The 24,320-nt window shown below is 41.8% G+C and overlaps 1 protein-coding gene across 1 annotated transcript in view; it reads right to left on the bottom strand.

Annotated features, from left to right (window-relative positions):
* Window positions 1-24,320, bottom strand: part of edem3 (ER degradation enhancer, mannosidase alpha-like 3) — a 66,549-nt gene that overhangs the window by 23,896 nt on the left and 18,333 nt on the right. The window contains exons 3-10 of the mRNA XM_067990511.1: window positions 17,723-17,823; window positions 16,108-16,147; window positions 15,905-16,017; window positions 15,579-15,732; window positions 13,959-14,093; window positions 9,491-9,596; window positions 6,608-6,705; window positions 4,990-5,115 (exon numbers count right to left, since the gene is read on the bottom strand). Coding sequence (XP_067846612.1) covers window positions 4,990-5,115; window positions 6,608-6,705; window positions 9,491-9,596; window positions 13,959-14,093; window positions 15,579-15,732; window positions 15,905-16,017; window positions 16,108-16,147; window positions 17,723-17,823 — 873 coding nt within the window. The remainder of the gene's footprint in view (window positions 1-4,989; window positions 5,116-6,607; window positions 6,706-9,490; window positions 9,597-13,958; window positions 14,094-15,578; window positions 15,733-15,904; window positions 16,018-16,107; window positions 16,148-17,722; window positions 17,824-24,320) is intronic.

Here is a 24,320-nt window from a genome sequence, read left to right as displayed (position 1 = left end):
AAAGTATTTGTTTAATTGCTCTGCCATTTCCTTGTTCCCCATTATAAATTCTCCCATTTCTGACTGTAAAGGACCTACATTTGTCTTCACTAATCTTTTTCTTTTTACATACTAGTAGAACCTTTAACAGTCCACTTCTATGTTCCTTGCAAGTTTACTCTCATACTCTATTTTTCCCCTCTCTTGGGCCTTTTTTGCTGAATTCTAAACTGCTCCCAATCCTCAGGCTTGCTACTTTTTCTGGCAACTTTATATGATTCCTCTTTGGATCGAATACTATCCCTAATTTCTTTTGTTAGCCATGGTTGGGCCGTTTTCCCTTTTGAGTTTTTGTGCCAGAAAGGAATGTATAATTGTTGCAATTCATGCATTCGTTCCTTAAATGTTAGCCATTGCCTATCCACCGTCATGCCTTTTAATGAAGCTTCCCAATCTATCATAGCCAACTCACTCCTCATACCTTCGTAGTTTCCTTTGTTCAGATTTAGGACCCTAGCTTCCGATTGGACGACATAAAACTAGGTGAGATTGTGAGTTGTGAGGAGGATGCAAAGAGGTTTCAAGGCGATTTAGACTAGTTGAGTGAGTGGGCAAATACATGGCAGATGCAGTATAACGTGGATAAATGTGAAGTTATCCACTTCAGAAGGAAAAACAAAAAGGCAGAGTATTATTTAAATGGTGACAGATTGCGAAATGTTGATGTACAAAGGGACCTGGGTGTCCTTGCACACCAGTCACTTAAAGCAAACATGCAGGTGCAGCAAGCAGTTAGGAAGGCAAATGGTATGTTGGCCTTCATTGCAAGAGGATTTGAGTACAGGAGCAAGGATGTCTTACTGCAGTTATACAGGTCCTTGGTCAGACCACACCTGGAGTATTGTGTGCAGTTTTGGTGTCCTTACCTAAGAAAGGATATACTTGCCATAAAGGGAGTGCAGCGAAGGTTCACCAGACTGATTCCTGGGATGGCAGGACTGTATTCACTAGAGTTTAGAAGAATGAGAGGGGATCTCATTGAAACGTATAAAATTCTGACAGGGCTAGACAGACTGGATGCAGGGAGGATGTTTTCCCTGGCTGGGGATCCAGAACGAGGGGTCACAGTCTCAGGATACGGGGTAGGACATTTAGGACTGAGATAAGGAGAAATTTCTTCACTCAGAGGGTGGTGAACCTGTGGAATTCTCTACCACAGAAGGCTGTGGAGGCCAAGTCACTGAATATATTTAAGAAGGAGATAGATAGATTTCTAGACACAAAAGGCATCAAGGGATATGGGGAGAGAGCAGGAATATGGTACTGAGATAGAGGATCAGCCATGATCATATTGAATGGCGGAGCAGGTTCGAAGGGCCGAATGGCCTACTCCTGCTCCTATTTTCTATATTTCTATGTTTCTAATGCAATACAGTCACCATGCAGCCGCTGAGGGTACGTGACACACTTCACACTATTTCACTGAGGAAAGTAATCATATATAAACATACTAAACTAAAAAAAAATCTTAAAACAGATTGCCGGTACAAGTTCTATTCAGATATAAATTTAGCTGGGAGGACAATAACACAACCTCGAAGGTCAAACGGTGTCACAAACCAACATGCTTATAGATGTCACCTGAACCAAAGATTATAGCACCACCTACAAACGCCTGCCTAGCTACTGGTCACTTTTGCATTCAGTAATACCTTACACAAAGTGCAGCGTTTGGATTGCCTGAGCGTCACATTTAAATGTAATTGAAGTTTCACTTTCAGAACGCTAGCCTCAACAACAGCACCAAGATACCGATAAAGTTAACAAGAAACTAATGGAAATATAATGAGTTTCTCACAAATGCCACAAAATCAAGATCAACCAGATAAAACATATTGGAGAATTGACAACGAGAATTTTTTTTTTTATTAGTTCACGGGATGTGGGCGTCGCTGGCGAGGCCAGCATTTATTGCCCATCCCTAATTGCCCTCGAGAAGGTGGTGGTGAGCCGCCTTCTTGAACCGCTGCAGTCCGTGTGGTGAAGGTTCTCCCACAGTGCTGTTAGGAAGGGAGTTCCAGGATTTTGACCCAGCGACAATGAAGGAACGGCGATATATTTCCAAGTCGGGATGGTGTGTGACTTGGAGGGGAACGTGCAGGTGGTGTTGTTCCCATGCGCCTGCTGCTCTTGTCCTTCTAGGTGGTAGAGGTCGCGGGTTTGGGATGTGCTGTCGAAGAAGCCTTGGCGAGTTGCTGCAGTGCATCCTGTGGATGGTGCACACTGCAGCCACAGTGTGCCGGTGGTGAAGGGAGTGAATGTTTAGGGTGGTGGATGGGGTGCCAATCAAGCGGGCTGCTTTATCTTGGATGGTGTCGAGCTTCTTGAGTGTTGTTGGAGCTGCACTCATCCAGGCAAGTGGAGAGTATTCCATCAAACTCCTGACTTGTGCCTTGTAGATGGTGGAAAGGCTTTGGGGAGTCAGGAGGTGAGTCACTCGCCGCAGAATACCCAGCCTCTGACCTGCTCTCGTAGCCACAGTATTTATATGGTTGGTCCAGTTCAGTTTCTGGTCAATGGTGACCCCCAGGATGTTGATGGTGGGGGATTCGGCGATGGTAATGCCGTTGAATGTCAAGGGGAGGTGGTTAGACTCTCTCTTGTTGGAGATGGTCATTGCCTGGCACTTATCTGGCGCGAATGTTACTTGCCACTTATGAGCCCAAGCCTGGATGTTGTCCAGGTCTTGCTGCATGCGGGCTCGGACTGCTTCATTATCTGAGGGGTTGCGAATGGAACTGAACACTGTGCAGTCATCAGCGAACATCCCCATTTCTGACCTTATGATGGAGGGAAGGTCATTGATGAAGCAGCTGAAGATGGTTAGGCCTAGGACACTGCCCTGAGGAACTCCTGCAGCAATGCCCTGGGGCTGAGATGATTGGCCTCCAACAACCACTACCATCTTCCTTTGTGCTAGGTATGACTCGAGCCACTGGAGAGTTTTCCCCGATTCCCACTGACTTCAATTTTACTGGGGCTCCTTGGTGCCACACTCGGTCAAATGCTGCCTTGATGTCAAGGGCAGTCACTCTCACCTCACCTCTGGAATTCAGCTCTTTTGTCCATGTTTGGACCAAGGCTGTAATGAGGTCTGGAGCCGAGTGGTCCTGGCGGAACCCAAACTGAGCATCGGTGAGCAGGTTATTGGTGAGTAAGTGCCGCTTGATAGCACTGTCGACGACACCTTCCATCACTTTGCTGATGATTGAGAGTAGACTGATGGGGCGGTAATTGGCCGGATTGGATTTGTCCTGCTTTTTGTGGACAGGACATACCTGGGCAATTTTCCACATTGTCGGGTAGATGCCAGTGTTGTAGCTGTACTGGAACAGCTTGGCTAGAGGCGCAGCTAGTTCTGGAGCACAAGTCTTCAGCACCACAGCTGGGATGTTGTCGGGGCCCATAGCCTTTGCTGTATCCAGTGCACTCAGCCATTTCTTGATATCACGTGGAGTGAATCGAATTGGCCGAAGACTGGCTTCCGTGATGGTGGGGATATTGGGAGGAGGCTGAGATGGATCATCCACTCGGCACTTCTGGCTGAAGATGGTCTCTTCTCATTGCCTCTGTGTGGCAATAGTTGCCTCTCTAACTTGCCTTTCCTCCTTAGAGAAAGCACATTGCCTGACCAACAGGTTAACTGAAATCAGTTTATTCTGAGTGACAAGTGCTTTCCCCTCATCTCTCTTAGGTATCTGAAAAAGTGAAGCCTTTCTTACTCCAACCCATGTAACTAACAGACTCTAAGGCTCATATTCTATATTGGTCAAAAGGTCACCTAATAGAATTTCACCTCGACGCTGCAGTTGTTCAACTAATTATTTTTTTTCGATATTCTTTTCATCAGTAATACATGAAGCATGCCAAGGCACTGAAATAGTCTTTCAGTGAGTGTTACTAATTTTGTTTTATCCCAAGTTACATTTTTGCTAGATGTTGATCCTCTGTGACACAGTAACAAAACAGACGAGACCTATTCCATTAAACATACAATTAATATTACAAACATTTTTTTTTTTAAAAAAGCCTTTAGCCGGTACATATTTATTTTTGAGACAAGGACCTTCCTCTTTTAGAAAAGGTATTTCTCAGCACTATGTCTTCTTGATCTTACCCACAACATTCACCAGATATGAACAATATAGTGAATAGGTGATATGCTTCCAGGCTCTGCCAATGTTAATCTCACATCATTCATTAGAAGGCGCACAACAGTGCCCTTTGTTAACACTCTCTTCAATTTTCTTTCCCCTCCCTAACTCTGTAACCTCCTCCAGCCCTATAACCCTCCGTGATCTCTGCGCTCCTCCAATTCTTGCCTCTTGCGCATCCTCGAATTTAATCGCTCCACCATTGGCGGCCGTGCCTTCAACTGTCTAGGCCCTAAGCTCTGGAATACCCTATCTAAACATCTCCATCCCTCTACCTCTGTCTTAAAGGAGGAGACACTCATTAAAACCTACCTCTTTGAACAAGCTTTTGGTCACCTGTTCTAATAACTCATGTGGCTCGGTGTCAAATTTTTTTTGATAATGCTCCTGTGAAGTGCCATGGGATGTTTAAGGTTAAAGGTGCTGTATAAATTCAAGTTGCTGTTGTTATGGGGAAGCATGGCCTCCACTCAGCAACTCCCAATATGCATAACTGAGATCAATTGTAGTGGACACTGACTACAATTTTACAGTAGTCAATCCTTAATACCAACTTTTCTTGCATCAGATACTGTTTTTTTTAAAAAAAGGATCACATAGGTTAGTGCCACACTACATAGCATCTTAACCAGAGAAGTGATTGGCGGAGGGCCAGGTGTTAAGCTAATTTTCCCTTCTTAAAATATACAAGTGTTAAAATATGTAACCACCATGGATAATTGTGAATTTTAATTATATAATCAGCAATATATACGAGACTCAAAAACTCTTGACCAAAGGAAGAAACACACTTTACCTGCAGGCCTGGGAAGAATGCCAGCAAGGCATCCATCCATGTTCGAGCATTCAGCATTGGCTTATGTATGTGAACATCCAGCAAGAGGGGGGGCTGGCTTATATACTTCATGATGGCAGCATAGTGCTAAAAGGGAAAACAAAAGACTATCATTATAGTGCCGTATATAGTATGGCAATATAGTGCTCTGGCATATTTATAGAATGAGGCTATTCAGCTGAAATATTTTACTTCCTTTCTAACACAACAAATTAAAACAGCATTTAGGAAATACTTGAAATAACCATAACATAGTCTTTTAGGCTCTCGTTCTATATAACACCATGGAATATTGCATTTTGTTTCTAAAATATTGGACAAACCTTTTACATCATAAAATTAATAAACTTCTCTTAAGCATTATTATATACGAACATTGTGCCGTCAGTCATCTCAGTTAATAGGGACTGGTTCAGTTTTAAAGACCTACTGTACCCTAATTAAGGACATCATAAATGCTGTAAATCTAATTAATTTGCACACTTAGATTGACTGGAACATTTGGTCCTATGATCATGAAGTTTAAACCATTCTGATTAATACTCAAATTCACTAGCGAATGTACTTTTAGTTTTGACCAGTTTTTAAACTCAGATTTAAAACTCAGGTCTTCTAACTGTATGGAATCATTTACTTTTGTTCCAACTAAATTGGTAGTGATTATTAGACTATTGATAATTACCTTTAACATACTTGCATGAAAATTAGCATTTTAGCTCAGACTTTTGGATAGTTTAGCTATCTTCTTGTAGAAATATCCGTAGGTTGAATGAAATGTTTTTGGGTTCAATAAAATATGAGATTTTAAAACCATATTTATTAGTCTATCATGCAGGACATGTCTACTTAAACAGTAGGATGTTGACGCATGCTTTGAACACATTGCACTCGTTTGGCCCGATAACATGAAACCTAGTAAAATAACAGCAATCACATGGATCCATCAGAAACATAATTATATTAAGCTGAATATAAGTCTTGGTCCTGTGCAGCAACTTGAGATGTTTTGCTATGTTAAAGGCGCTATATAAATGGAAGTTGTGGTTGTTGCGCCAGTTAAAACACTAGTATTTTTTGTGCATTGTATGACTAACTAATTGGCGCTACACAGCCAATCTTTGAGATGTGTTTGCTACGGTTAGTCTGAAAATATATTATAGCAACAATTAAAGTTCCATGACCCACAGCGGTCACTTTTAATTTAAGGAGTGACCATTTAAATAAACTTCTCAAAATTCTGATTTTCTGTTTATTTTAGATTTTAAAAAATACAAAATTAACAAATTGCTATTAGGATTTATTCAGGAGGTAAACAATTACACCTGGCCTGGCTGTACATAAAATGTAAAAAAATATTTTTCAACAGTTCATTATTTTACTGAGCATTCGTGAAACTGCAATTTAAAAAAAACCATGGGTCCTGCAACTTTCAAATTTGATAACCATAGCACACTAAACACCAACTTTTGTCACATTGTGAGTAAAACATTGCATCACATTTAGTAACATAGGAATGTATTTTGGATAGGAATTAATATGATCCACTACTGAGAAGTATCAGGAAAGAACCAGAGCTTACAGTGTTGAATCTCTGCAAATAGCCATCATCACCAAGCAGAATGTATGCTTTGAAGAGGTACTCATAATAAGAATCAATCCCAGCTCCAACTCCGCTATCTGCGAAGAAAAAAAGTCAGTAAGTAAAAGATAAAGTTGACCTGAATACGTCAATTTAAATAGGAAAGAACGTTTCAGCCTAAACAGAACAACAGGTCATCCATTCCAGCAAAATATGTGAAATTGGCATTACCTCAATATTAAAGAACATACGAGTAACTTTTCACAATAACTCAAGTAATGTTTTCTATGTTCACAATCAGCCAAAATGACATTGAAGTTACTTAATGGGACAGACCTATCAACACTGGAAAAACTGTTCTAAAAATGTCAACTTCAACCTTGTTGAATCAGTGAAGTGATAATATCCGTGGAGAAGAAAAAAGAAACTGTCTGACAGAAAGTGCAGGAAGCTGAAATAATAGTGGTGGAGATATAGTCATTAATTAAGGATGCATTAGTGATCCTATCGTTAATTAGATTCCCTTGCATAGTCTGGCTCAGTAGCACATCCGGATGATATTGTTGGCCAGGGGCTGCAGAAACTATTGAGTTTATTCCAAACTGCTGACACACAGGCAAAAGCAACTTTTGAACTGAAGTAACCCAAGTTCAGTCGCTGGCCTGAGCTGGCTGGAACCGGTTTGAATTAGCTAAGTTTCGTGAAAGACAAAGGAGATGTGATAAGACAAGTCCTTATTTAGAAAAGGAGTAATGAGGTAATGTTACCTAAGTCCTTGGGACAGAGCCAATGAGGAGAAGACATGGACTAGGCGAGCAAGCCTAAACCAACGGGAGAGAGACAGCACAGCTTGAAGAGATAAGATTCGGAATAAGAATGAAGAATCTCGGGCGTGGAGCCAGGGAAGACTCCGGAGACCAACCATCACAGAAGTGGAAGAACCTACGTCAGGGGCGTAGAGACGACGTCGAAAGAGAGAGAACGGAACGCCTGGCCAGCGTCAGCTCTCCTTTTCGGGTATTAGCCTTTATATTCTGTGACCACTCACGGAGTGTCAAAGAAACCTAGTGGGTGTACGTTTAGATCCTAGTTTGGGTACCAATAACATTCAAAACTTAAGCAAGAATACCTCTCTAACCTGGAAAAAATGGATTCCTTTTTTAAAAAAAATACTAATTAGCCCTCAAAAAAAATTAAATTAATTATTTTACTGCTTCTTAGTTACAGTTAAGAAGAGGGTCATTAATTCCCAGCAGACACCAGGATGAAGAAATTAGACACTCATGATTATTAAGGCTTTACAAGACCACACTTGGGAGTAAATGCTGTCTTATAAAGCCTTAATAATCATGATAGTCTAATTTCCATAGCCATGTTCCACTCTGGTCATCACATCCCAAAAAATACATATGTAAAAGTTTCAAAGAAAAGCAATAAGACCTATCCCAAATGTAAACAGGATGAGTTACGAGGGACATTTCGAGAAGCGCTAGCTTTACAGTACAGAAAGACAATGACTGAGGGAGGATCGTATTGAGGTATCTAAAATATTTAGTATAGTTAAGTAAAAATAGATTACAACTTCAAATCAAGCTAGTAAAGTAGGACAAAGGAAATAAATTTATTTTTCACCAATTTAAATTTAAAGCAGATATTGGGAAGAACTTTTTAATTCAATGTTTCAAACAAATTGCCAGATGGGACAGTTGAGATGTGAACATTAGAGGTGTTCAAAATGTAGTTGCATGCTAGAATGGGAAAGTTACTAAGGGGATGAGTTCCAATGAGCTGACTGGCCCTTTAATTTTTTTATGCTCGTAAACGCTTACAGTAAGTGTAGAAACACCAATCAGTTTCAAGTGTTTCTATACTGTTATGTTATGTTAACTTCATAACAAACCATCTCTACATTTAAAATTTTGGTGAGTTTGTGTAATTAAGTAGCCCTGATAGCACCATACACCTTTCAGTTTTCATGAATTGAGAAATTGTGCTCCTTCAGCATATTACACCAGTTCAATGACATCTCCTCCTCCATCATCAATGCTATGGTATCTTGTCTTCCTACATCAGTGCCAAGACAGCATCTCCTCTTACATCAATAACATGACCTGTTCCTACACCAAAGTTGTGACGTCTCCATCTCCAACACCAATGTAATGATGTCTAAAGCTCCTACATCCATAGTATGGCGTCTTCCCCTCCTACACCAAAGCTATGACATCTCAACAACAACAACAACTTGCATTTATATAGCGCCTTTAGCGTACTTGGAAGAAATAATATGGGCTTCTTCAAAGCTTAAAAACATGGCTGTAACTATAATATCACGGTATGTTACAGCACAGAAGGAAGCCTTTCAGCCCATCATGCCTGTGCCGGCTCTTTGAAAGAACTATCCAATTAGTCCCACTCCCATGCTCTTTCCTCATAGCCCTGTAAATTTTTCCCCGTCAAGCATTTATCCAATTCCCTTTTGAAAGTTATTACTGAATCTGCTTCCACCACCCTTACAGGCAATGCATTCCAGATCATAACAACTCTCTGCATAAAAAAATGTTTCCTCATATCACCTCTGGCTTTTTTGTCAATTACCTTAAATCTGTGTTCTCTGGTTACTGACCCTTCTGCCACTGGAAACAGTTTCTCCTTATTTACTCTATCAAAAGCATTCATAATTTTGAACACCTCGATCAAATCTCCTAACTTTATCTGCTCTAGAGAAGGGCTAAGATTAACATGAAACAGATACAATGGAGAAGAACATTATATTTATCCCCAGCGACAAAGAAATCTACCGCAGTAATATATCTCCGGAGCTGTGCAGTAGTTGATTTTGAACAGATGGGGATCAGACAGCAGAAGTAAAGGAATCCATCTCACCCCTGCGGACCCAGTCTCCTGTGTGGATATTGATGGTTGTTCCCACCAGGTTGCTGTTGCGCTGTCTCTTTTCCCACAAAAAGTCTAGTGCTTTCCGTGCATATTGCTGTACACAAAGAAAGAGCAGCTTGTAATATAAACAAGTAAAATAGGTCATATAAGAGTACACCATAGTACAGTTAGATACTGTCCATCCAAACTGCTCCGGAGATGGGTATGTACAGTATATTTTTTGCTTCCAAACCCCATCTAATAGCAGGTGAATCCCATTATATCGCTTGAATGCATGCAGAATCCACATGTTGAGCTCAGACTGTCTGGATCCAGACCTGGTGCAAATAACTTATTGGTCCAAATAAATGCTAAACATATAGCATATATGTAATTGAAATATTCCTGATTCATACATCCTCATATTATACACAACACTATCTACTCTGTAAAATAGTTTATAAAATAAATATATATATCTGTGCACAGTTCCCTTTACAAGAGCGGTAGCGCACGAGGATGGTAAAACTACTTATTGCCTTAAACAGGGCAAGGTCTGTCTTGCTTACTGCCCTCTCAAATTGATATCGCATGATCTGGGAGCATATTCTGTAACTAAACATTGGTAGTATAATCATTATTATTATATTCTGCTAGATTTATCACTGAATGCTGGAGGGCTAAGTGGGCCATAGCTGCATTTTTCTACCCCACTTGATGCTTGACCCATTTCAAAGATACTGTGTGAAGTAATCACACATGCAGCTGTGCTCACTATTCCATCTGTCACTCTGTCTGACCCGAGGACACTGAGGTGTGGGGTGAGGGACCGTTCCCCTAACCCTTTAAAAAAAGAATCAAAACTTTGTTTGAAAAAAAGTTCTCACTGGAATTATTAAGTTACTTAAGATTTAATTTTAAAATAATTAGGGAATTTAAGTCTTTAAAATAGCATGCATTAAAAATAAATACTTATGTCAAAAGCGATGCTCACGAGAAATTTATTCATTGCTCTTCCCCGCAAGAGATGTAGAAGCAAATACTGAATGTGGAAATAGGAATCCTAGCGGAATACTAATGCATTTGCCATACAGAATAAGCGCGCTCTATTTATTTATTACCAAAGGAGGACTAACAATATCTCACTCATATTACAAGAAATTCACTTCATGGTATATTTCACTAAGTAGCAAAGCTGAATAGAATTCATTATTTTAAGTAAAAATATTTTCCCCTTAGTCCTCCCCCCCACCCCCACCCTCAATGATTTTCTCCTGCCCTGAAGATAATGATTCTTAGCTCCACAGGTGTCAGTAGCCTTCTGGTATCTTACTCAGGTATGGCTCCACAGGTGTCAGTAACCCTCTGGTACTTTGCCAAAGTGGCTATTCATCATGCTTGAACCTTGACAGGTTATTCAATCATCAAATGGGAAACTGCACTTACACAGAACCTTTAATGTCCCAAGATGCTTCTCAAGGACATGACAATTTGTTTTTAAGGAATCATTACCTTTTCCATTTTCTTAAGTTAAAAACAGAATGCTTCAAACCAGGATAAGTCTCTTCAGGTAGCTTGATTTAGTTTAATAAATTTAAACCATATATACTGTATCATAAGAATTCTGGTATCTTCATTAAATAGACCATTGGCACGAGAACCTAGACAGATATATTTGGAGCATGTATTAATGTATTTTGTATAAACCATTAAGTTTTGACCTTTAGCCTATTTACAAATTATTGGTTAGAATACGGCATCCAATTTTGGACACTCTACTAATCAAGAGGGCGCCGAAGAGATTAATTGGGCCCAATATTAGCAGGGCGGTGGATTCTCAGTGGGTGGGGGGGGGGGGGGGGGGTGGGTCGACTGGGCGCATGGCTAACGCGCCCGGTGAAATCAGTGTGCTCCGCACGGAATCGCAGGCTAACTGGAGCCACTTACCTGTGCTTCCGGGTTTCCCGCTGGTAAGCTGAGCGGCGGGCGGACTGGGCATGCGCAGCAAGGTCTGTCAGCTGGAGGAGCCCTATTTAAAGGGGCAGTCCTCCACTGACTGATGCTGCAGAAAATAGGAAAAATTACAGCATGGAGCAGCCCAGGGGGAAGGCTGCTCCCAGGTTTAATGATGCCTCACTCCAGGTATTATTGGATGGGGTGAGGAGGAGGGGGAAGACAGAGATCTGCCCCCTGGCGGGCAGGAAGAAGCGGCCTGCCTCTGCCACCAAGAAGGCCTGGCCCGAGGGGGCAGAGGAGGTCACCTGCACCACCAACATATCACACACCTGCATACAGTGCAGGAGGCGCTTCAATCACCTACGTAGGTCAGCCGAAGTGAGTACACTTACTGATTCCCCTACACTCCATCTGCCACATCACCGCCCCCACCCCACACCTCCTTCTGCACTGCCAACACTACTCTGTCACATCACCCCTCACACCCACTCAAACCTCATCCTCATCTTACCTGCACTTACTCACCTCGCCAGTACTCATCCCACCACTACCACTCAACCCAATCCTCATACAGTCTCATGCCTCTATCTCATACTCACCCTCTCATGCATTTCTTTCACGGTCAGCCTCACCCAGCCTTCCACTACCTGTGCTGCAGCCACAGGGCATGCATCACATATGTGCAGTAGGAAGCGTAAGGCAAACGCGTCGTGAGCATGAAGGGGATGCACAAGGGTGTTTGAGGGTTTGTCATGGTGTTTACCTATATTTAATTTCTGATCAACTCACATTACATATTATATTGGCACCACTACTGCCACGTCTTTGCGAATCTTGTCTGGTTTGTGCAATAATGCCCTTTCCTGAGGATCACAATGAAGACCCACAACTGATGCCACCCATTTTGTCACTGCAGAGTGGGTGTATGTGTATTTGCAGGGCTCTTTTGTGCAGACAACAGAGATGTCGGCGATGTCCCCGGTGGCAGCCTGGAAGGATGCGGAGGAGAAGTTGTTGAGGGCAGTGGTGACTTTGACAGCAACAGGTAAGATGATGGTGCTCGGGCCAGCCGGGAGCAGCTTGGCATGAAGGAGGCAGCAGATGTCCACGACTACATGTCGAGTGACTCTGAGCCTCCGTGTGCACTGCTGCTCAGAGAGGTCCAGGAAGCTGAGCCTCGTTCTGTGGACCCTGTGGCGAGGGTAGTGCCCTCTGCGACTCATCTCTCTCTGCGGTTGCCCTCCCTCCTGCTGTCCAGGTGGATGTGTCACAGCACTGTGTTGTGGAGCTCCACGTGTCAGAGATGGACGGCATGGCCGGTGATGCTGTTCGCCCTCCGAGGAGGTCATGACTGCAGCAATGGCGGCCCCCATCTGCAAGATGTACATTTGAGGGGGTCCGCAAGGTAGGTAAATGTGTCTGGACACCGGGGTAAGTGTGCAGGTTTGTGAATTTTATTGTTAGGGGGAGGGTGGTGGAGGCCAAACTTTGTCCAAAGTGACAGAGTGGCCTCCTGCAATGAGTGAAGGTCTCCCCCCCACAACCTGTCAAATGGACCTTTGCAGCTGCCACAGGCTGATGGCTGCAACACGTCCATTTGAACTGGGAGTGTTTCCCCCAGTACGGGAAACAGTCTCAGTTAATTTCAAAATCCCAGCCCTCGTAAAATATCAGGTCAATCAGGTCTGTAAACGACCTGAAGTACCTGTTTAAGTACTTTAAGTGGCACCCTGCCGGCTTTAATTGCGGGCGGGAGTCCCACATGCGGGGGCTGCGTGCGCATGTCAGCGCATCACTGGGGAACCTGGAAGTGGGCGGGTTGGAGCCGGGCTCCAAACCCACCCCAGAAATCCCGGATTTTCGCAAACCCTGCCCCCCCCCCACAAATGCACCCGATTGCGGGTGCGAAAATCGAGCCCATTAAGATGACACCTGGGCTGAATGGCTTTATAGTTATGAGGAGAGACTAAAGAAACTGGGCCTCTTTGCACTGGAACAGGTACGGTTAAGAGGAGATCTGTTACAGACATTCAAAATTATGAAGAGATTGATAAGATAACTAGGGGAAAAAACATTTTCACTGGTCTGTGAGTCGGTAGCTAGGCAGTAAAAATTTAAGATCATCTTCAAAAGACAGTGAGGTTAGAAATTTTATTTTCCTATGCAGAAGGTTGTTAGCACATGGAATGTCTTACCAGAAATAGTGGTGGAAACAGAATCCATTAATCGTGTTAAAAAGGAATATGGATATATACATTTGAAAAAGAAAAATTTATAAGGGTTTTAGAAAAGTGTAAGGGAATGGAACCAATTGGATAGCTCTTTCGGGGTGGGGGGCGGGGACAGGCATCATGGGTTGAATGATGCTATAAAATTCTATTTCTTTTTGGGTAAAGAAAAATTACTGAAGGGACAGAGTTCATTCACATTCAAATTAGGTGCATCCAACTCTAGGTATAATTAACCTAGATTCTGAACTGTACTAATCTCCCTCTCGCCAACAATCTCACAATACACCCACCTCAAAAATAGGGTCTCCAGAAAGTCTGCTAAGAGCTGCAAACTCCAGAATAAGGGTCCCTGCGCAGGCTGTACAGGTGTCTGTCTCTGTACCTGTTCTGGCTTCCGGCCGCCTCAACCCATATTTCAGATTGACCTGTTTTTAAAAAATATATTTTAAAATTATTCACAATGGAAAATAAAAATACAGTAATATAAACAAAGAATCTCTAAATATTTAAACTTTGTACCACCTCAATTCATTAATCATTACTAGTACTTGTAACAAACGGCTAGTCACATTAAATTCAACACTGAAGATACTTAAATGCATCATAAATCAATGTATTCTGGTCAATAACTTGATATAGAAGTTATTCTATCATATTAAAATAGGAGTTTTTAATATTCCATTTCAAAATGTAGTGAAAAGTCCTGTTAAACTCCTTCGATGAGAAAATCCATTTTAAAAGTGTTAACGTCGGGATGCAGTACCCATTACGCCTATAGGTAATGCTGTGATTGGCCTTTACAACGTTAGTTCACAAATAGTAGCTTTATACACTGTTGTTATTCTGAATGCATTTCCACACCAAAACCACTAGGTGGCTTTGCAACACTGCACCTGCTGTCACTTTAATGAGCAAGTAGCAGAATGATTTAAAACTGTTTTGTGAGTTCTAAAAATGTTGAGAATTGAAGAAACTTCTAATACAAGATAGGATTTTCCAACCCCTCAGTGCTAGCCAAATGTTAATCTCACTCCCGTGTTGTTGCAATGTGGCCTACGGTCCTTTCCCCTTGTCCTCCTTGATTGGCACCACACTGGTGTGCTGTGGCTAACCGTAGTTCTAATTCCCCACAGCTGATGCTAAATGGAAAGTCATGCAGCAGGCCCCTGAACTACGAATGATTTTCTTATCGAACGACTGTTGCTCATGACCCAAGGTTTTTAGAGGCTACACCACAACCTGCATCCACTCCCCCACTCCCCCCCAAAAGAACTTGCTAAGATGACCCCCAATCCTCCAATTTAGACTTCTTTCTGGACCTGTTGGTGGTACCTCTGCCAAATCTTTTGTGATGGTGTAACTGTCCCACGTTGTTCCCAGTCCAATCCCATCCTCTGATGTGCGAGGTTAAAAGCTCTTGATTTAGCTACAACAGCTGGTATCTCACCCTCCAGCCCCCCATGTAATGCTCCTAGCTGCCGGGTCAACTCCTGATGCACCCAACCTTAATATGCATTTTTCTGTCAATGCCAGCCTTTTTGGGTGATAGAGACATTTTTTTTCATATCGGAGCTACCAAAGGGAGGGGACCCTCTCCCTCTCTTTCTTGTTATCCCTATCCTACTTTCCTGCCAACCTCATCCACACACCCATCCTCCACTCCACCCCCCCCCCCCCCCCCCCCATCCTCCACCTTGTCACCCACCCCGTTCTCTCGTCTCCACTCCATCATCCCACCCACAACAAACAGCCTATCCTCTTCTGGCCTCCATCGTTGCAGTCGTCCCTCGTCCTTGGGCCAATTAAGCTCCACCCTCTAGCCCTGTTTGACCTGAAGACTGTGTAATGCCATGGGAGATCGACAACTATTTATATATTTTGAATTATATTAAATTAAGTGCATTACTTACCCTGGGGTAGGGAAGTCCGCTGGTCGTGTTGAATGCCGGTAGTAATCTGTACCCAAGTTCCTTTGCCATGTACAGAAGCTCATCATTATACCACTGCATCTGCTCACCTTGATCTTTCAGTATAATAGCCATGGTGTGGCCTCCCAGCAAACCCCTAATGAACAAAATAATTACTGGGCATCCAACTGGCTTGCCTCATGCACTTCAATTCTTTCTTACGTATTATGATCTGAGGTTTGATTTTACTATTATTTTACACAATTTGCTTTCATATTGCTTTCTATAAAAGGTATACCGTTCAATTTGTTATCTTTTATTCCACTTACCCAAGCACCCTAATATTCGTCTCAAAGACTGAGACTACAACATCATTATCCAAGTGAACATCATTTATAACCTTTTTTACAGCAACTTCAAATTCTTCTATTTGATTCAGCAGCTACAACACAAAAGCATATGATTTAATGACTCTTTCTGGCTGTATGTCCTTCAATTCATTTGAAATATGAGCTCAATAGCTTTCACTTACTGCAAGGGTGTCCAGGGTATCAACTAACGTCAGAGAAAATCTGAAAGAAAGAGTAATTACAGTTAACCCGAGGATGGAGCAAGACAATTTTGGATACAGACGAGTGCGTGCACACATGTTGAACTCAATATCCTTTTAACCCATTTTTATATATTATTTTAAATTCTGTTGGCAGCTTGCTAGATACATAAAAATCACCTGAAAAAAGAAAATGCTCATTCACTATACCTGTTTATACAAGATCAGCCAAATACCAGATGTCCATGGCCACAGGTTTACATTTTTCAGGGGAAATGGGCAGAATTGCAGAATGTGATTCCCAAATCTCCAGTAAAAGTCCTGAAAAATTCTGTAATCCTTTTAATAAAATCGAATTTGACTTACAGGGGAAGAAATTCAACTCATGGATACTCTTTCTGCACCTGAAAAATGAGCATCCAGCAGTTGAAAATCAGGGAAGTTGGGGCTGACACCTCGCTCGCCCTTTTAATGCCCAAGATCCACCTGGTGCAATATTTAGGCAGGCCTATAAATGGGTGAGGAGCACGCCCACCTGAAACAGATGTAAGATTAGTCTTGGCTCAGTGGTAGCACCTGAGTCAGTAGGTCGTGGGTGCAAACCCAATTCCAGGGACTTGCCATCTTTCGGATGAAACATTAAACTGAGGTTCTGTCAGTTGGACTTAAAAGATCCCATGACACTATTCTAAGAACAGGGGAGTTCTCCTGTTGTTCTGGCCAATTTTTATCCCTCAACCAGTAGGTTTTGTTGTGGTATAAAATACAAGAATTCAGACTACTCTTCGCATCACCCTTCTCCCGCGGGTCAGTTGGCAAAAGCCTTTCTACTAAACTTCAATGAGTACTCCAGAAATGAGAAATAAAAATTGTGGGGCTAAGGAGCTTCAAAAGTAAAAGCCTTCAAGCCAAAAATCTATCAATCAGCTGCCATTTGTGGAAGAGAGTCCCAAACTTCCAACACCCTTAGCCTAACTTCACTTTTGAAAGTCCTGGCTCTAATTTTTGGGCTATGTCCTAGACTCCCCATCCAGCAGGAATAGTTTCTCTCTATTTACCCTATCAGTTCCCCTTAATATCTTGAAACTTTGATCAAATCACTCCTTAATCTTCTAAATTCCAGGGAATATAACCCTAGTTTGTGTAATCTCTCCTCGTAATTTAACTCTTGGAGTCCAGGTATCGTTCTAGTAAATCTACACCACACTTGTAATGGGAGTTCTCCTGGCCAATATTTATCCCTCGACCAACATCACTAAAACAAATGATCGGGTCACGTACCTCATTGCTGTTTATGGAACCTTGCTATGTGCAAAATTGGCTGCCACGTTTCCCAACATTACAACAGTGACTACACTTCAAAAGTACTTCATTGGCTGTGAAGTGGTTTGGGACGTCCGGAGGTCATGATAGGCGCTATATAAATGAAAGTCTTTCTTTTCTTCTTTCTAACAAATTTATTACAGCATCCAAAATATATCTGCTGTAAAATTTTGTCTTAATCTAGACTTTGGACTTACATTCAACACTTTGTTCAGTGTATAGGAGAGAATAGTTGCTGAAGTTAGCAGCGAGAATTACTGGAAAAAACACTAACTTGCCAAGCGCATCATCCACATCACCACGACTAGGTTCCAGACCGCGCACACGCCCACGACACGTCAGAGGCATTAGTTCATCAGCTGGGTAAGCATGTTCCTGCACAAATCCAAAAACAAAAGTCAATCTCTATATGTATAAAAAAATGGAACTCAACAGGAGGAAAACCACCAATATTTTCATCAATAATTTATACAGGGGATGCTATTCCATTGAAGCATGTAGTGAAATTAAACTGGATATCACTGCACTGCGGTTCTTGTGGTACAATAACACTTCAGTTACGTGGGGCCAGAATTTGCTGTCAAAATAACGGCAGGGCTAATGGCACTCGCCGTTATCTATGGGTAAATGGTACAGCAAATTCAGGCAAGCAGCAGATGTGCAGTTAAATGTGACTATCCAAAAGTTGCTGTCTGAGTTGCGCCGCTCCGTTAGCTTTGCGAAAACTGTATCCTGCTCTTAGCCTCCCAGGTTTTTTTTTTAAGAACTTGCTCTATTTGCTCATTAAATTCATCACAGAAAGTTAAGTCTTGCCATTAAAAGTGGAAGTATCCTTTTAACGACATGATAAGTGTTAATGACTGCCAATCAACCTCTGGCAGTAAAAAATAACTATTACAAGTGGGGAGTCTCATTCCTTCAGGTTTTAAATTTTTCAGGGAGATTTAAGAGATTTAAAAAATTTTAAATGTAGAATTTTTTTTTCTTACTTTTCCTTTCTATCTCTTTTTTCTCTCTTAATCCAATCTTTCTTTCCTTCTCTTATTTCTCTTTCTGTATCTGATTTGATATTGAATTCACCTACTCTAATTCACCCTCCTTCTCAGTCCTTCTTGTGTTTATTTCCTAATCCTTAAATCTGATTGGTTAAGGAGATACCCTGCTGCTTGCCCTGTTCACTCAGGTCCCAGATACCCTCTTTCCCTCACTGTGACGTTATCAGCTCACACTTTCAGCAACTTTGTGGGCAAACATTTTTTGAGCTGAAGGGTGCAGGGGCAAGTCTATCTAACGGCAGACACTGTTAGATGCCTTGCTACAGCAAATTCAGGGCCATTGTCTAGCTACAAACTGCAGTCTGCATGCCAGGAGAGAACTCTAAATATGTAGGCTTTCACAAATGCACAGAGCTCCACATCCTGGCTGGTAAATTTGTAATGTTTTTGGTAACACGGACAGGAGAATCCACTTTCTCAAAATATTGAAAAAAACTCTGCAGTAAGTTTTTAAACGTGCCCAGGAAGTCCAATAGACCACTGAAGTACTTTTCAAACTTAGCTTCACAGCTCACAAAGTGGTATAAGACTGCTTCTCTGACAGGCCTCACACTGTTGGCTTTAGTAGTTTCAACTTTTTAATCTGTACTTGCTCTCCCTTCTAGTATTCCTCTCCCTGTCTGAGTTCACTCTTTTCTGCCTCCATTACTTTTTACTTCCCACATTTCCTGTAGCACACCCCACAAGCGCTTTACTATTTGACTTTGTCAGCACCTTGCTTCTTTCTGACCCTGACTGCTACTCTGTTCTACTGCCCTCTATCACTTAAACAGACTTTCTTTTTGACCAGCCAGATTCTTGACACACAACAGAAACCCATCTCCATATTTAAGAATTTCCAAACCAAGCCACTGAGAAATCCTCACGTTTCTGTTGGCCTGAAATGGATTGCACACTCACCTCATAGGAACAAAGCCCATTTACCTATGTCTAGGGAGCTCAAGTACAGATAAGAGGCAAGATTAAGAGATCATCAAGTACGCAGAGAGTACTGCTGGAGCTTAGCCAGCTAAAACCATTCAGCTTACTAGCACAGAGCACTGGTAAGCTTCTTGCTGCTTGTTGAACCAGAACCACCCTATCCACTAAGATACTGGTTTGTAGGGTTATCCAGAGTCAAAAGAAAATAATTTCACCCCCAGTGACAGGTTTACCCCTCCAAATCCTAATGAGCTAGGCTGCCTGGTCAAACAATGCCCTGCAGCACTGCCTTAGACTGTTGACTCAACTCCAATTTTCTATCACAGGTATGTCACCTTGGAAGTAATTCAGTCCCAAAAAGACCTTTCCCATTCCCAGACACTGGCATGTCTGTGCACTGTGTAGACTAGTTACAATGTTCAGATACTTTTCTACCCCTCTTAATTATATTTTATCTGCAAACAGTTTAAACAGATGAATTCTTGATTATCTGTGTTTACACTTCTGCATCAGTATTATACAGTAGGGTTGATGCAATAATTGAGCAGTATTTGTTCTAAATCAAGGTTTTAATCCCTTAGATTACTGGAATATTTAATGGTCTGAATGAAATAATGCACAGTTGTAAAGTAAACATCTGTCCTGTACCTCCCTGTGTGTTATAGTTGGCACTGTACGCAGAACTCATACACGCTGGATGATAGACTTCCAGCGCAAACGAAAACAGGCAAAAAGTAAACAGAATTCAGCACTATCACTCCATACTGACTTAATTAATCTGTTAACTATTCTAATCAACAGTAAATGACATAAAATGTTTTATTTTGCCATCAACATAGTCAGTATACTCTTGGCACAAAATACAGCTTTTTTTTTAAAATTGCAATTTTTAAATACACTATAAGCCAACTCTTGGCAATATTATCCAAAAGGCACAATTTTAAAAGCACATTTAACCAAGTTTTAATTAGAAAATATTTTAAATCATTTGCTATTAATAGAGGATGCTGTGAACATTACAAGTGTGTTCAAATGAGAAGCTACTGGCGTCCAGTGTATATGTTTGCTTATTAAATTAAACTTACTGGTGTGCAAATCAAACCCTGAATACATTTATTTATCCTTTATAAATATAGAAGAGTGATGTATGCAATTGTAAGACTTATACAATGAACTTGACAAGAGATAGGAAAATGTAACCCTGTACTTTATGAGAGATAGAAAAGGCAACAAAAAAAACTATTAAAGCAGATTTTTTTTTCTGATAAAATAATTGGGATATTTTCCTATTGATGCACTTTGATGAAGAATGTAGTGCCTTTTACAAAAGTCTAAAATTCCTATTACAGAATTGTGACCCGTTAATCCAGTTGATTTTATCCTGCTTTACCAAAGACCAACAATGTGATCCTAACGACAAAGCAAAACACGGAAGTTGAAGGCTGAAATAATCAATCTGCAGCCTGTCCAACACAGAACAAGCAGAGTTAATGACTAAGTTGTTCAGTTGTTGTTATTAGGGCAAGCATATGTCTGCATTATTGAAGTTTATGATCATCCCAAAAACATATTAAAGGCTATAGTAATAGAAAGTGACTCAGCTAGGAACTGGAAAGACAACAAAGTAGGGAATGTATTATTTGCACTAGCATATCTGGCACTATTTCAGGAGAGCCAAGTAGAATATAACAGGGAAAAGGGATTGCTTTCTACTTTAAGGACAGGGATGAGGTGTTTCTCTATATTACTACATTTCCACTGTGGAAAAAGCAGGCCAATTGACATTTCTACCCATATGGGGATCGGGCAGGAAAGTGGAGTTAAGGTAGAAGATGAGCCATGATCTTGTTGAATGGCGAAGCAGGCTCGAGGGGCTGTATGGCCTACTCCAGCTCCTATTTCTTATGTTATAAAGTCCTAATTAACAGAATTTGTTCAGCGCAAGACATCAACACTGCACTGAAATGTAGTGCCTTTTATAATGATCCAAATCCAAGCAGATCTGCTCAGTCAACGACAGGCCTGCACTACTGGGCAAGATGTCAAAATCAAAGCTAATTTTCGTAGTATTTTATAATGCAAGGGATTTACTACCTGAAATGATGTCAGTTTCCATTTATCAATTACAGATTAAAAACAGTGAGTGGTCACAACATTCCACATGCATTGCACCTGCACGTTCCCCTCCAAGTCACACACCATCCCGACTTGGAAATATATCGCCGTTCCTTCATTGTCGCTGGGTCAAAATCCTGGAACTCCCTTCCTAACAGCACTGTGGGAGAACCGTCACCACACGGACTGCAGCGGTTCAAGAAGGCGGCTCACCACCACCTTCTCAAGGGCAATTAGGGATGGGCAATAAATGCCGGCCTTGCCAGCGACGCCCACATCCCGTGAACGAATTTTAAAAAATGACACTTATGAGTCACGTAATGTGACCCCCTTGGCCCAGATTTTGCTGTAGCAGGGCATCTAATTATATCTGCCGTTAGTTAGATTTGCCCTTGCACGTTTAGGTTTTTAAATTGTTTGCGTGGCAAGTTGCTGAAAGTGCGAGCTGATAACGGCAGAGTGAGGGAAACCGGGCATCTGGAACCTGAGTGAGGGCAAGCAACTGTGTATCTCCTTAGGCAATCAGATTGAAGGATTGTGAAATTAACAGTTTCTTAATTGAGTTTTTTTGATGAGGTTACAGAGGGGGTTGATGAGGGCAATGCGGTTGATGTGGTGTATATGGACTTTCAAAGGGAGTTAAATAAAGTGCCACATAATAGGCTTGTCAGCAAACTTGAAGCCCATGGAATAAAAGGGGCAGTGACAGCATGGATACGAAATTGGCTAAGTGATAGGAAACAGAGAGTAGTGGTGAAAGGTTATTTTTCGGACTGGAGGAAGGTATACAGTGGTGTTCCCCAGGGGTCGGTACTAGGACCACTGCTTTCTTGATATACATTTGACAAGGTACCGCATGGTAGGTTGTTACATAAGGTTAAATCTCATGGGATCCAAGGTGAGGTAGCCAATTGAATACAAAATTGGCTTGACGACATAAGACACAGGGTGGTTGTAGAGGGTTGTTTTTCAAACTGGATGCCTGTGTCCAGCGGTGTGCCTCAGGGATCGGTGCTGGGTCTGCTGTTATTTGTTATTTATATTAATGATTTGGATGAGAATTTAGGAGGCATGGTTAGTAAGTTTGCAGATGACACCAAGATTGGTGGCATTGTGGACAGTGAAGAAGGTTATCTAGGATTGCAACGGGATCTTGATAAATTGGGCCAGTGGGCCGATGAATGGCAGATGGAGTTTAATTTAGATAAATGTGAGGTGATGCATTTTGGTAGATCGAATCGGGCCAGGACCTACTCCGTTAATGGTAGGGCGTTGGGGAGAGTTATAGAACAAAGAGATCTAGGAGTACAGGTTCATAGCTCCTTGAAAGTGGAGTCACAGGTGGATAGGGTGGTGAAGAAGGCATTCGGCATGCTTGGTTTCATTGGTCAGAACATTGAATGCAGGAGTTGGGATGTCTTGTTGAAGTTGTACAAGACATTAGTAAGGCCACACTTGGAATACTGTGTACAGTTCTGGTCACCCTATTATAGAAAGGATATTATTAAACTAGAAACAGTGCAGAAAAGATTTACTAGGATGCTGCCGGGACTTGATGGTTTGACTTATAGGGAGAGGTTAGACAGACTGGGACTTTTTTCCCTGGAGAGTAGGAGGTTAAGGGGTGATCTTATAGAAGTCTATAAAATAATGAGGGGCATAGATAAGGTAGATAGTCAAAATCTTTTCCCAAAGGTAGGGGAGTCTATAACGAGGGGGCATAGATTTAAGGTGAGAGGGGAGAGATACAAAAGGGTCCAGAGGGGCAATTTTTTCACTCAAAGGGTGGTGAGTGTCTGGAACGAGCTGCCAGAGGCAGTAGTAGAGGCGGGTACAATTTTGTCTTTTAAAAAGCATTTGGACAGTTACATGGGTAAGATGGGTATAGAGGGATATGGGCCAAGTGCAGGAAATTGGGACTAGCTTAGTGGTATAAACTGGGCGACATGGACATGTTGGGCCGAAGGGCCTGTTTCCATGTTGTAACTTCTATGATTCTATGATTAATGATTTGGACTTGGGTGTACAGGGCACAATTTCAAAATGTGCAGATGACACAAAACTTGGAAGTGTAGTGAACAGTGAGGAGGATAGCGGTAAATTTCAAGAGGACGTAGACAGGCTGGTGGAATGGGCGGACACATGGCAGATGAAATTTAACGCAGAGAAGTGCGAAGTGATACATTTTGGTAGGAAGAACGAGGAGAGGCAATATAAACTAAAGGGTACAATTCTAAAGGGGGTGCAGAGAGATCTGGGAGTATATGTGCACAAATCATTGAAGATGGCAGGGCAGGTTGAGAAAGCGATTAAAAAAGCATACGGGATCCTGGGCTTTATAAATAGAGGCAGAGTACAAAAGCAAGGAGGTTATGATGAACCCTTATAAAACACTGGTTCGGCCACAACTGGAGTATTGTGTCCAGTTCTGGGCGCCACACTTTATGAAGGATGTGAAGGCCTTAGAGAGGGTGTAGAAAAGATTTACTAGAACGGTTCCAGGATGAAGGACTTCAATTATGTGGATAGACTGGAGAAGCTGGGGTTGTCCTCCTTAGAGCAGAGAAGGTTGAGAGGAGATTTGATAGAGGTGTTCAAAAATTATGAGGGGTCTAGACAGGGTAGAGAGAGAGAAACTGTTCCCATTGGCAAAAGGGTCAAGAACAAGAGGACACAGATTTAAGGTGATTGGCAAAAAAAAGAGGCGACATGAGGATAAACTTTTTTTACGCAGCGAGTGGTTATGATATGGAATGCACTGCCTGAGAGGGTGGTGGAGGC

This window comes from Heptranchias perlo, chromosome 9 (genome assembly GCF_035084215.1).
Source record: "Heptranchias perlo isolate sHepPer1 chromosome 9, sHepPer1.hap1, whole genome shotgun sequence".
NCBI classification, from domain to species: Eukaryota; Metazoa; Chordata; class Chondrichthyes; order Hexanchiformes; family Hexanchidae; genus Heptranchias; species Heptranchias perlo.
The sequence above is the reverse complement of the archived record's forward strand: the minus strand, read 5'-3'. Positions and strand labels throughout refer to the sequence as shown.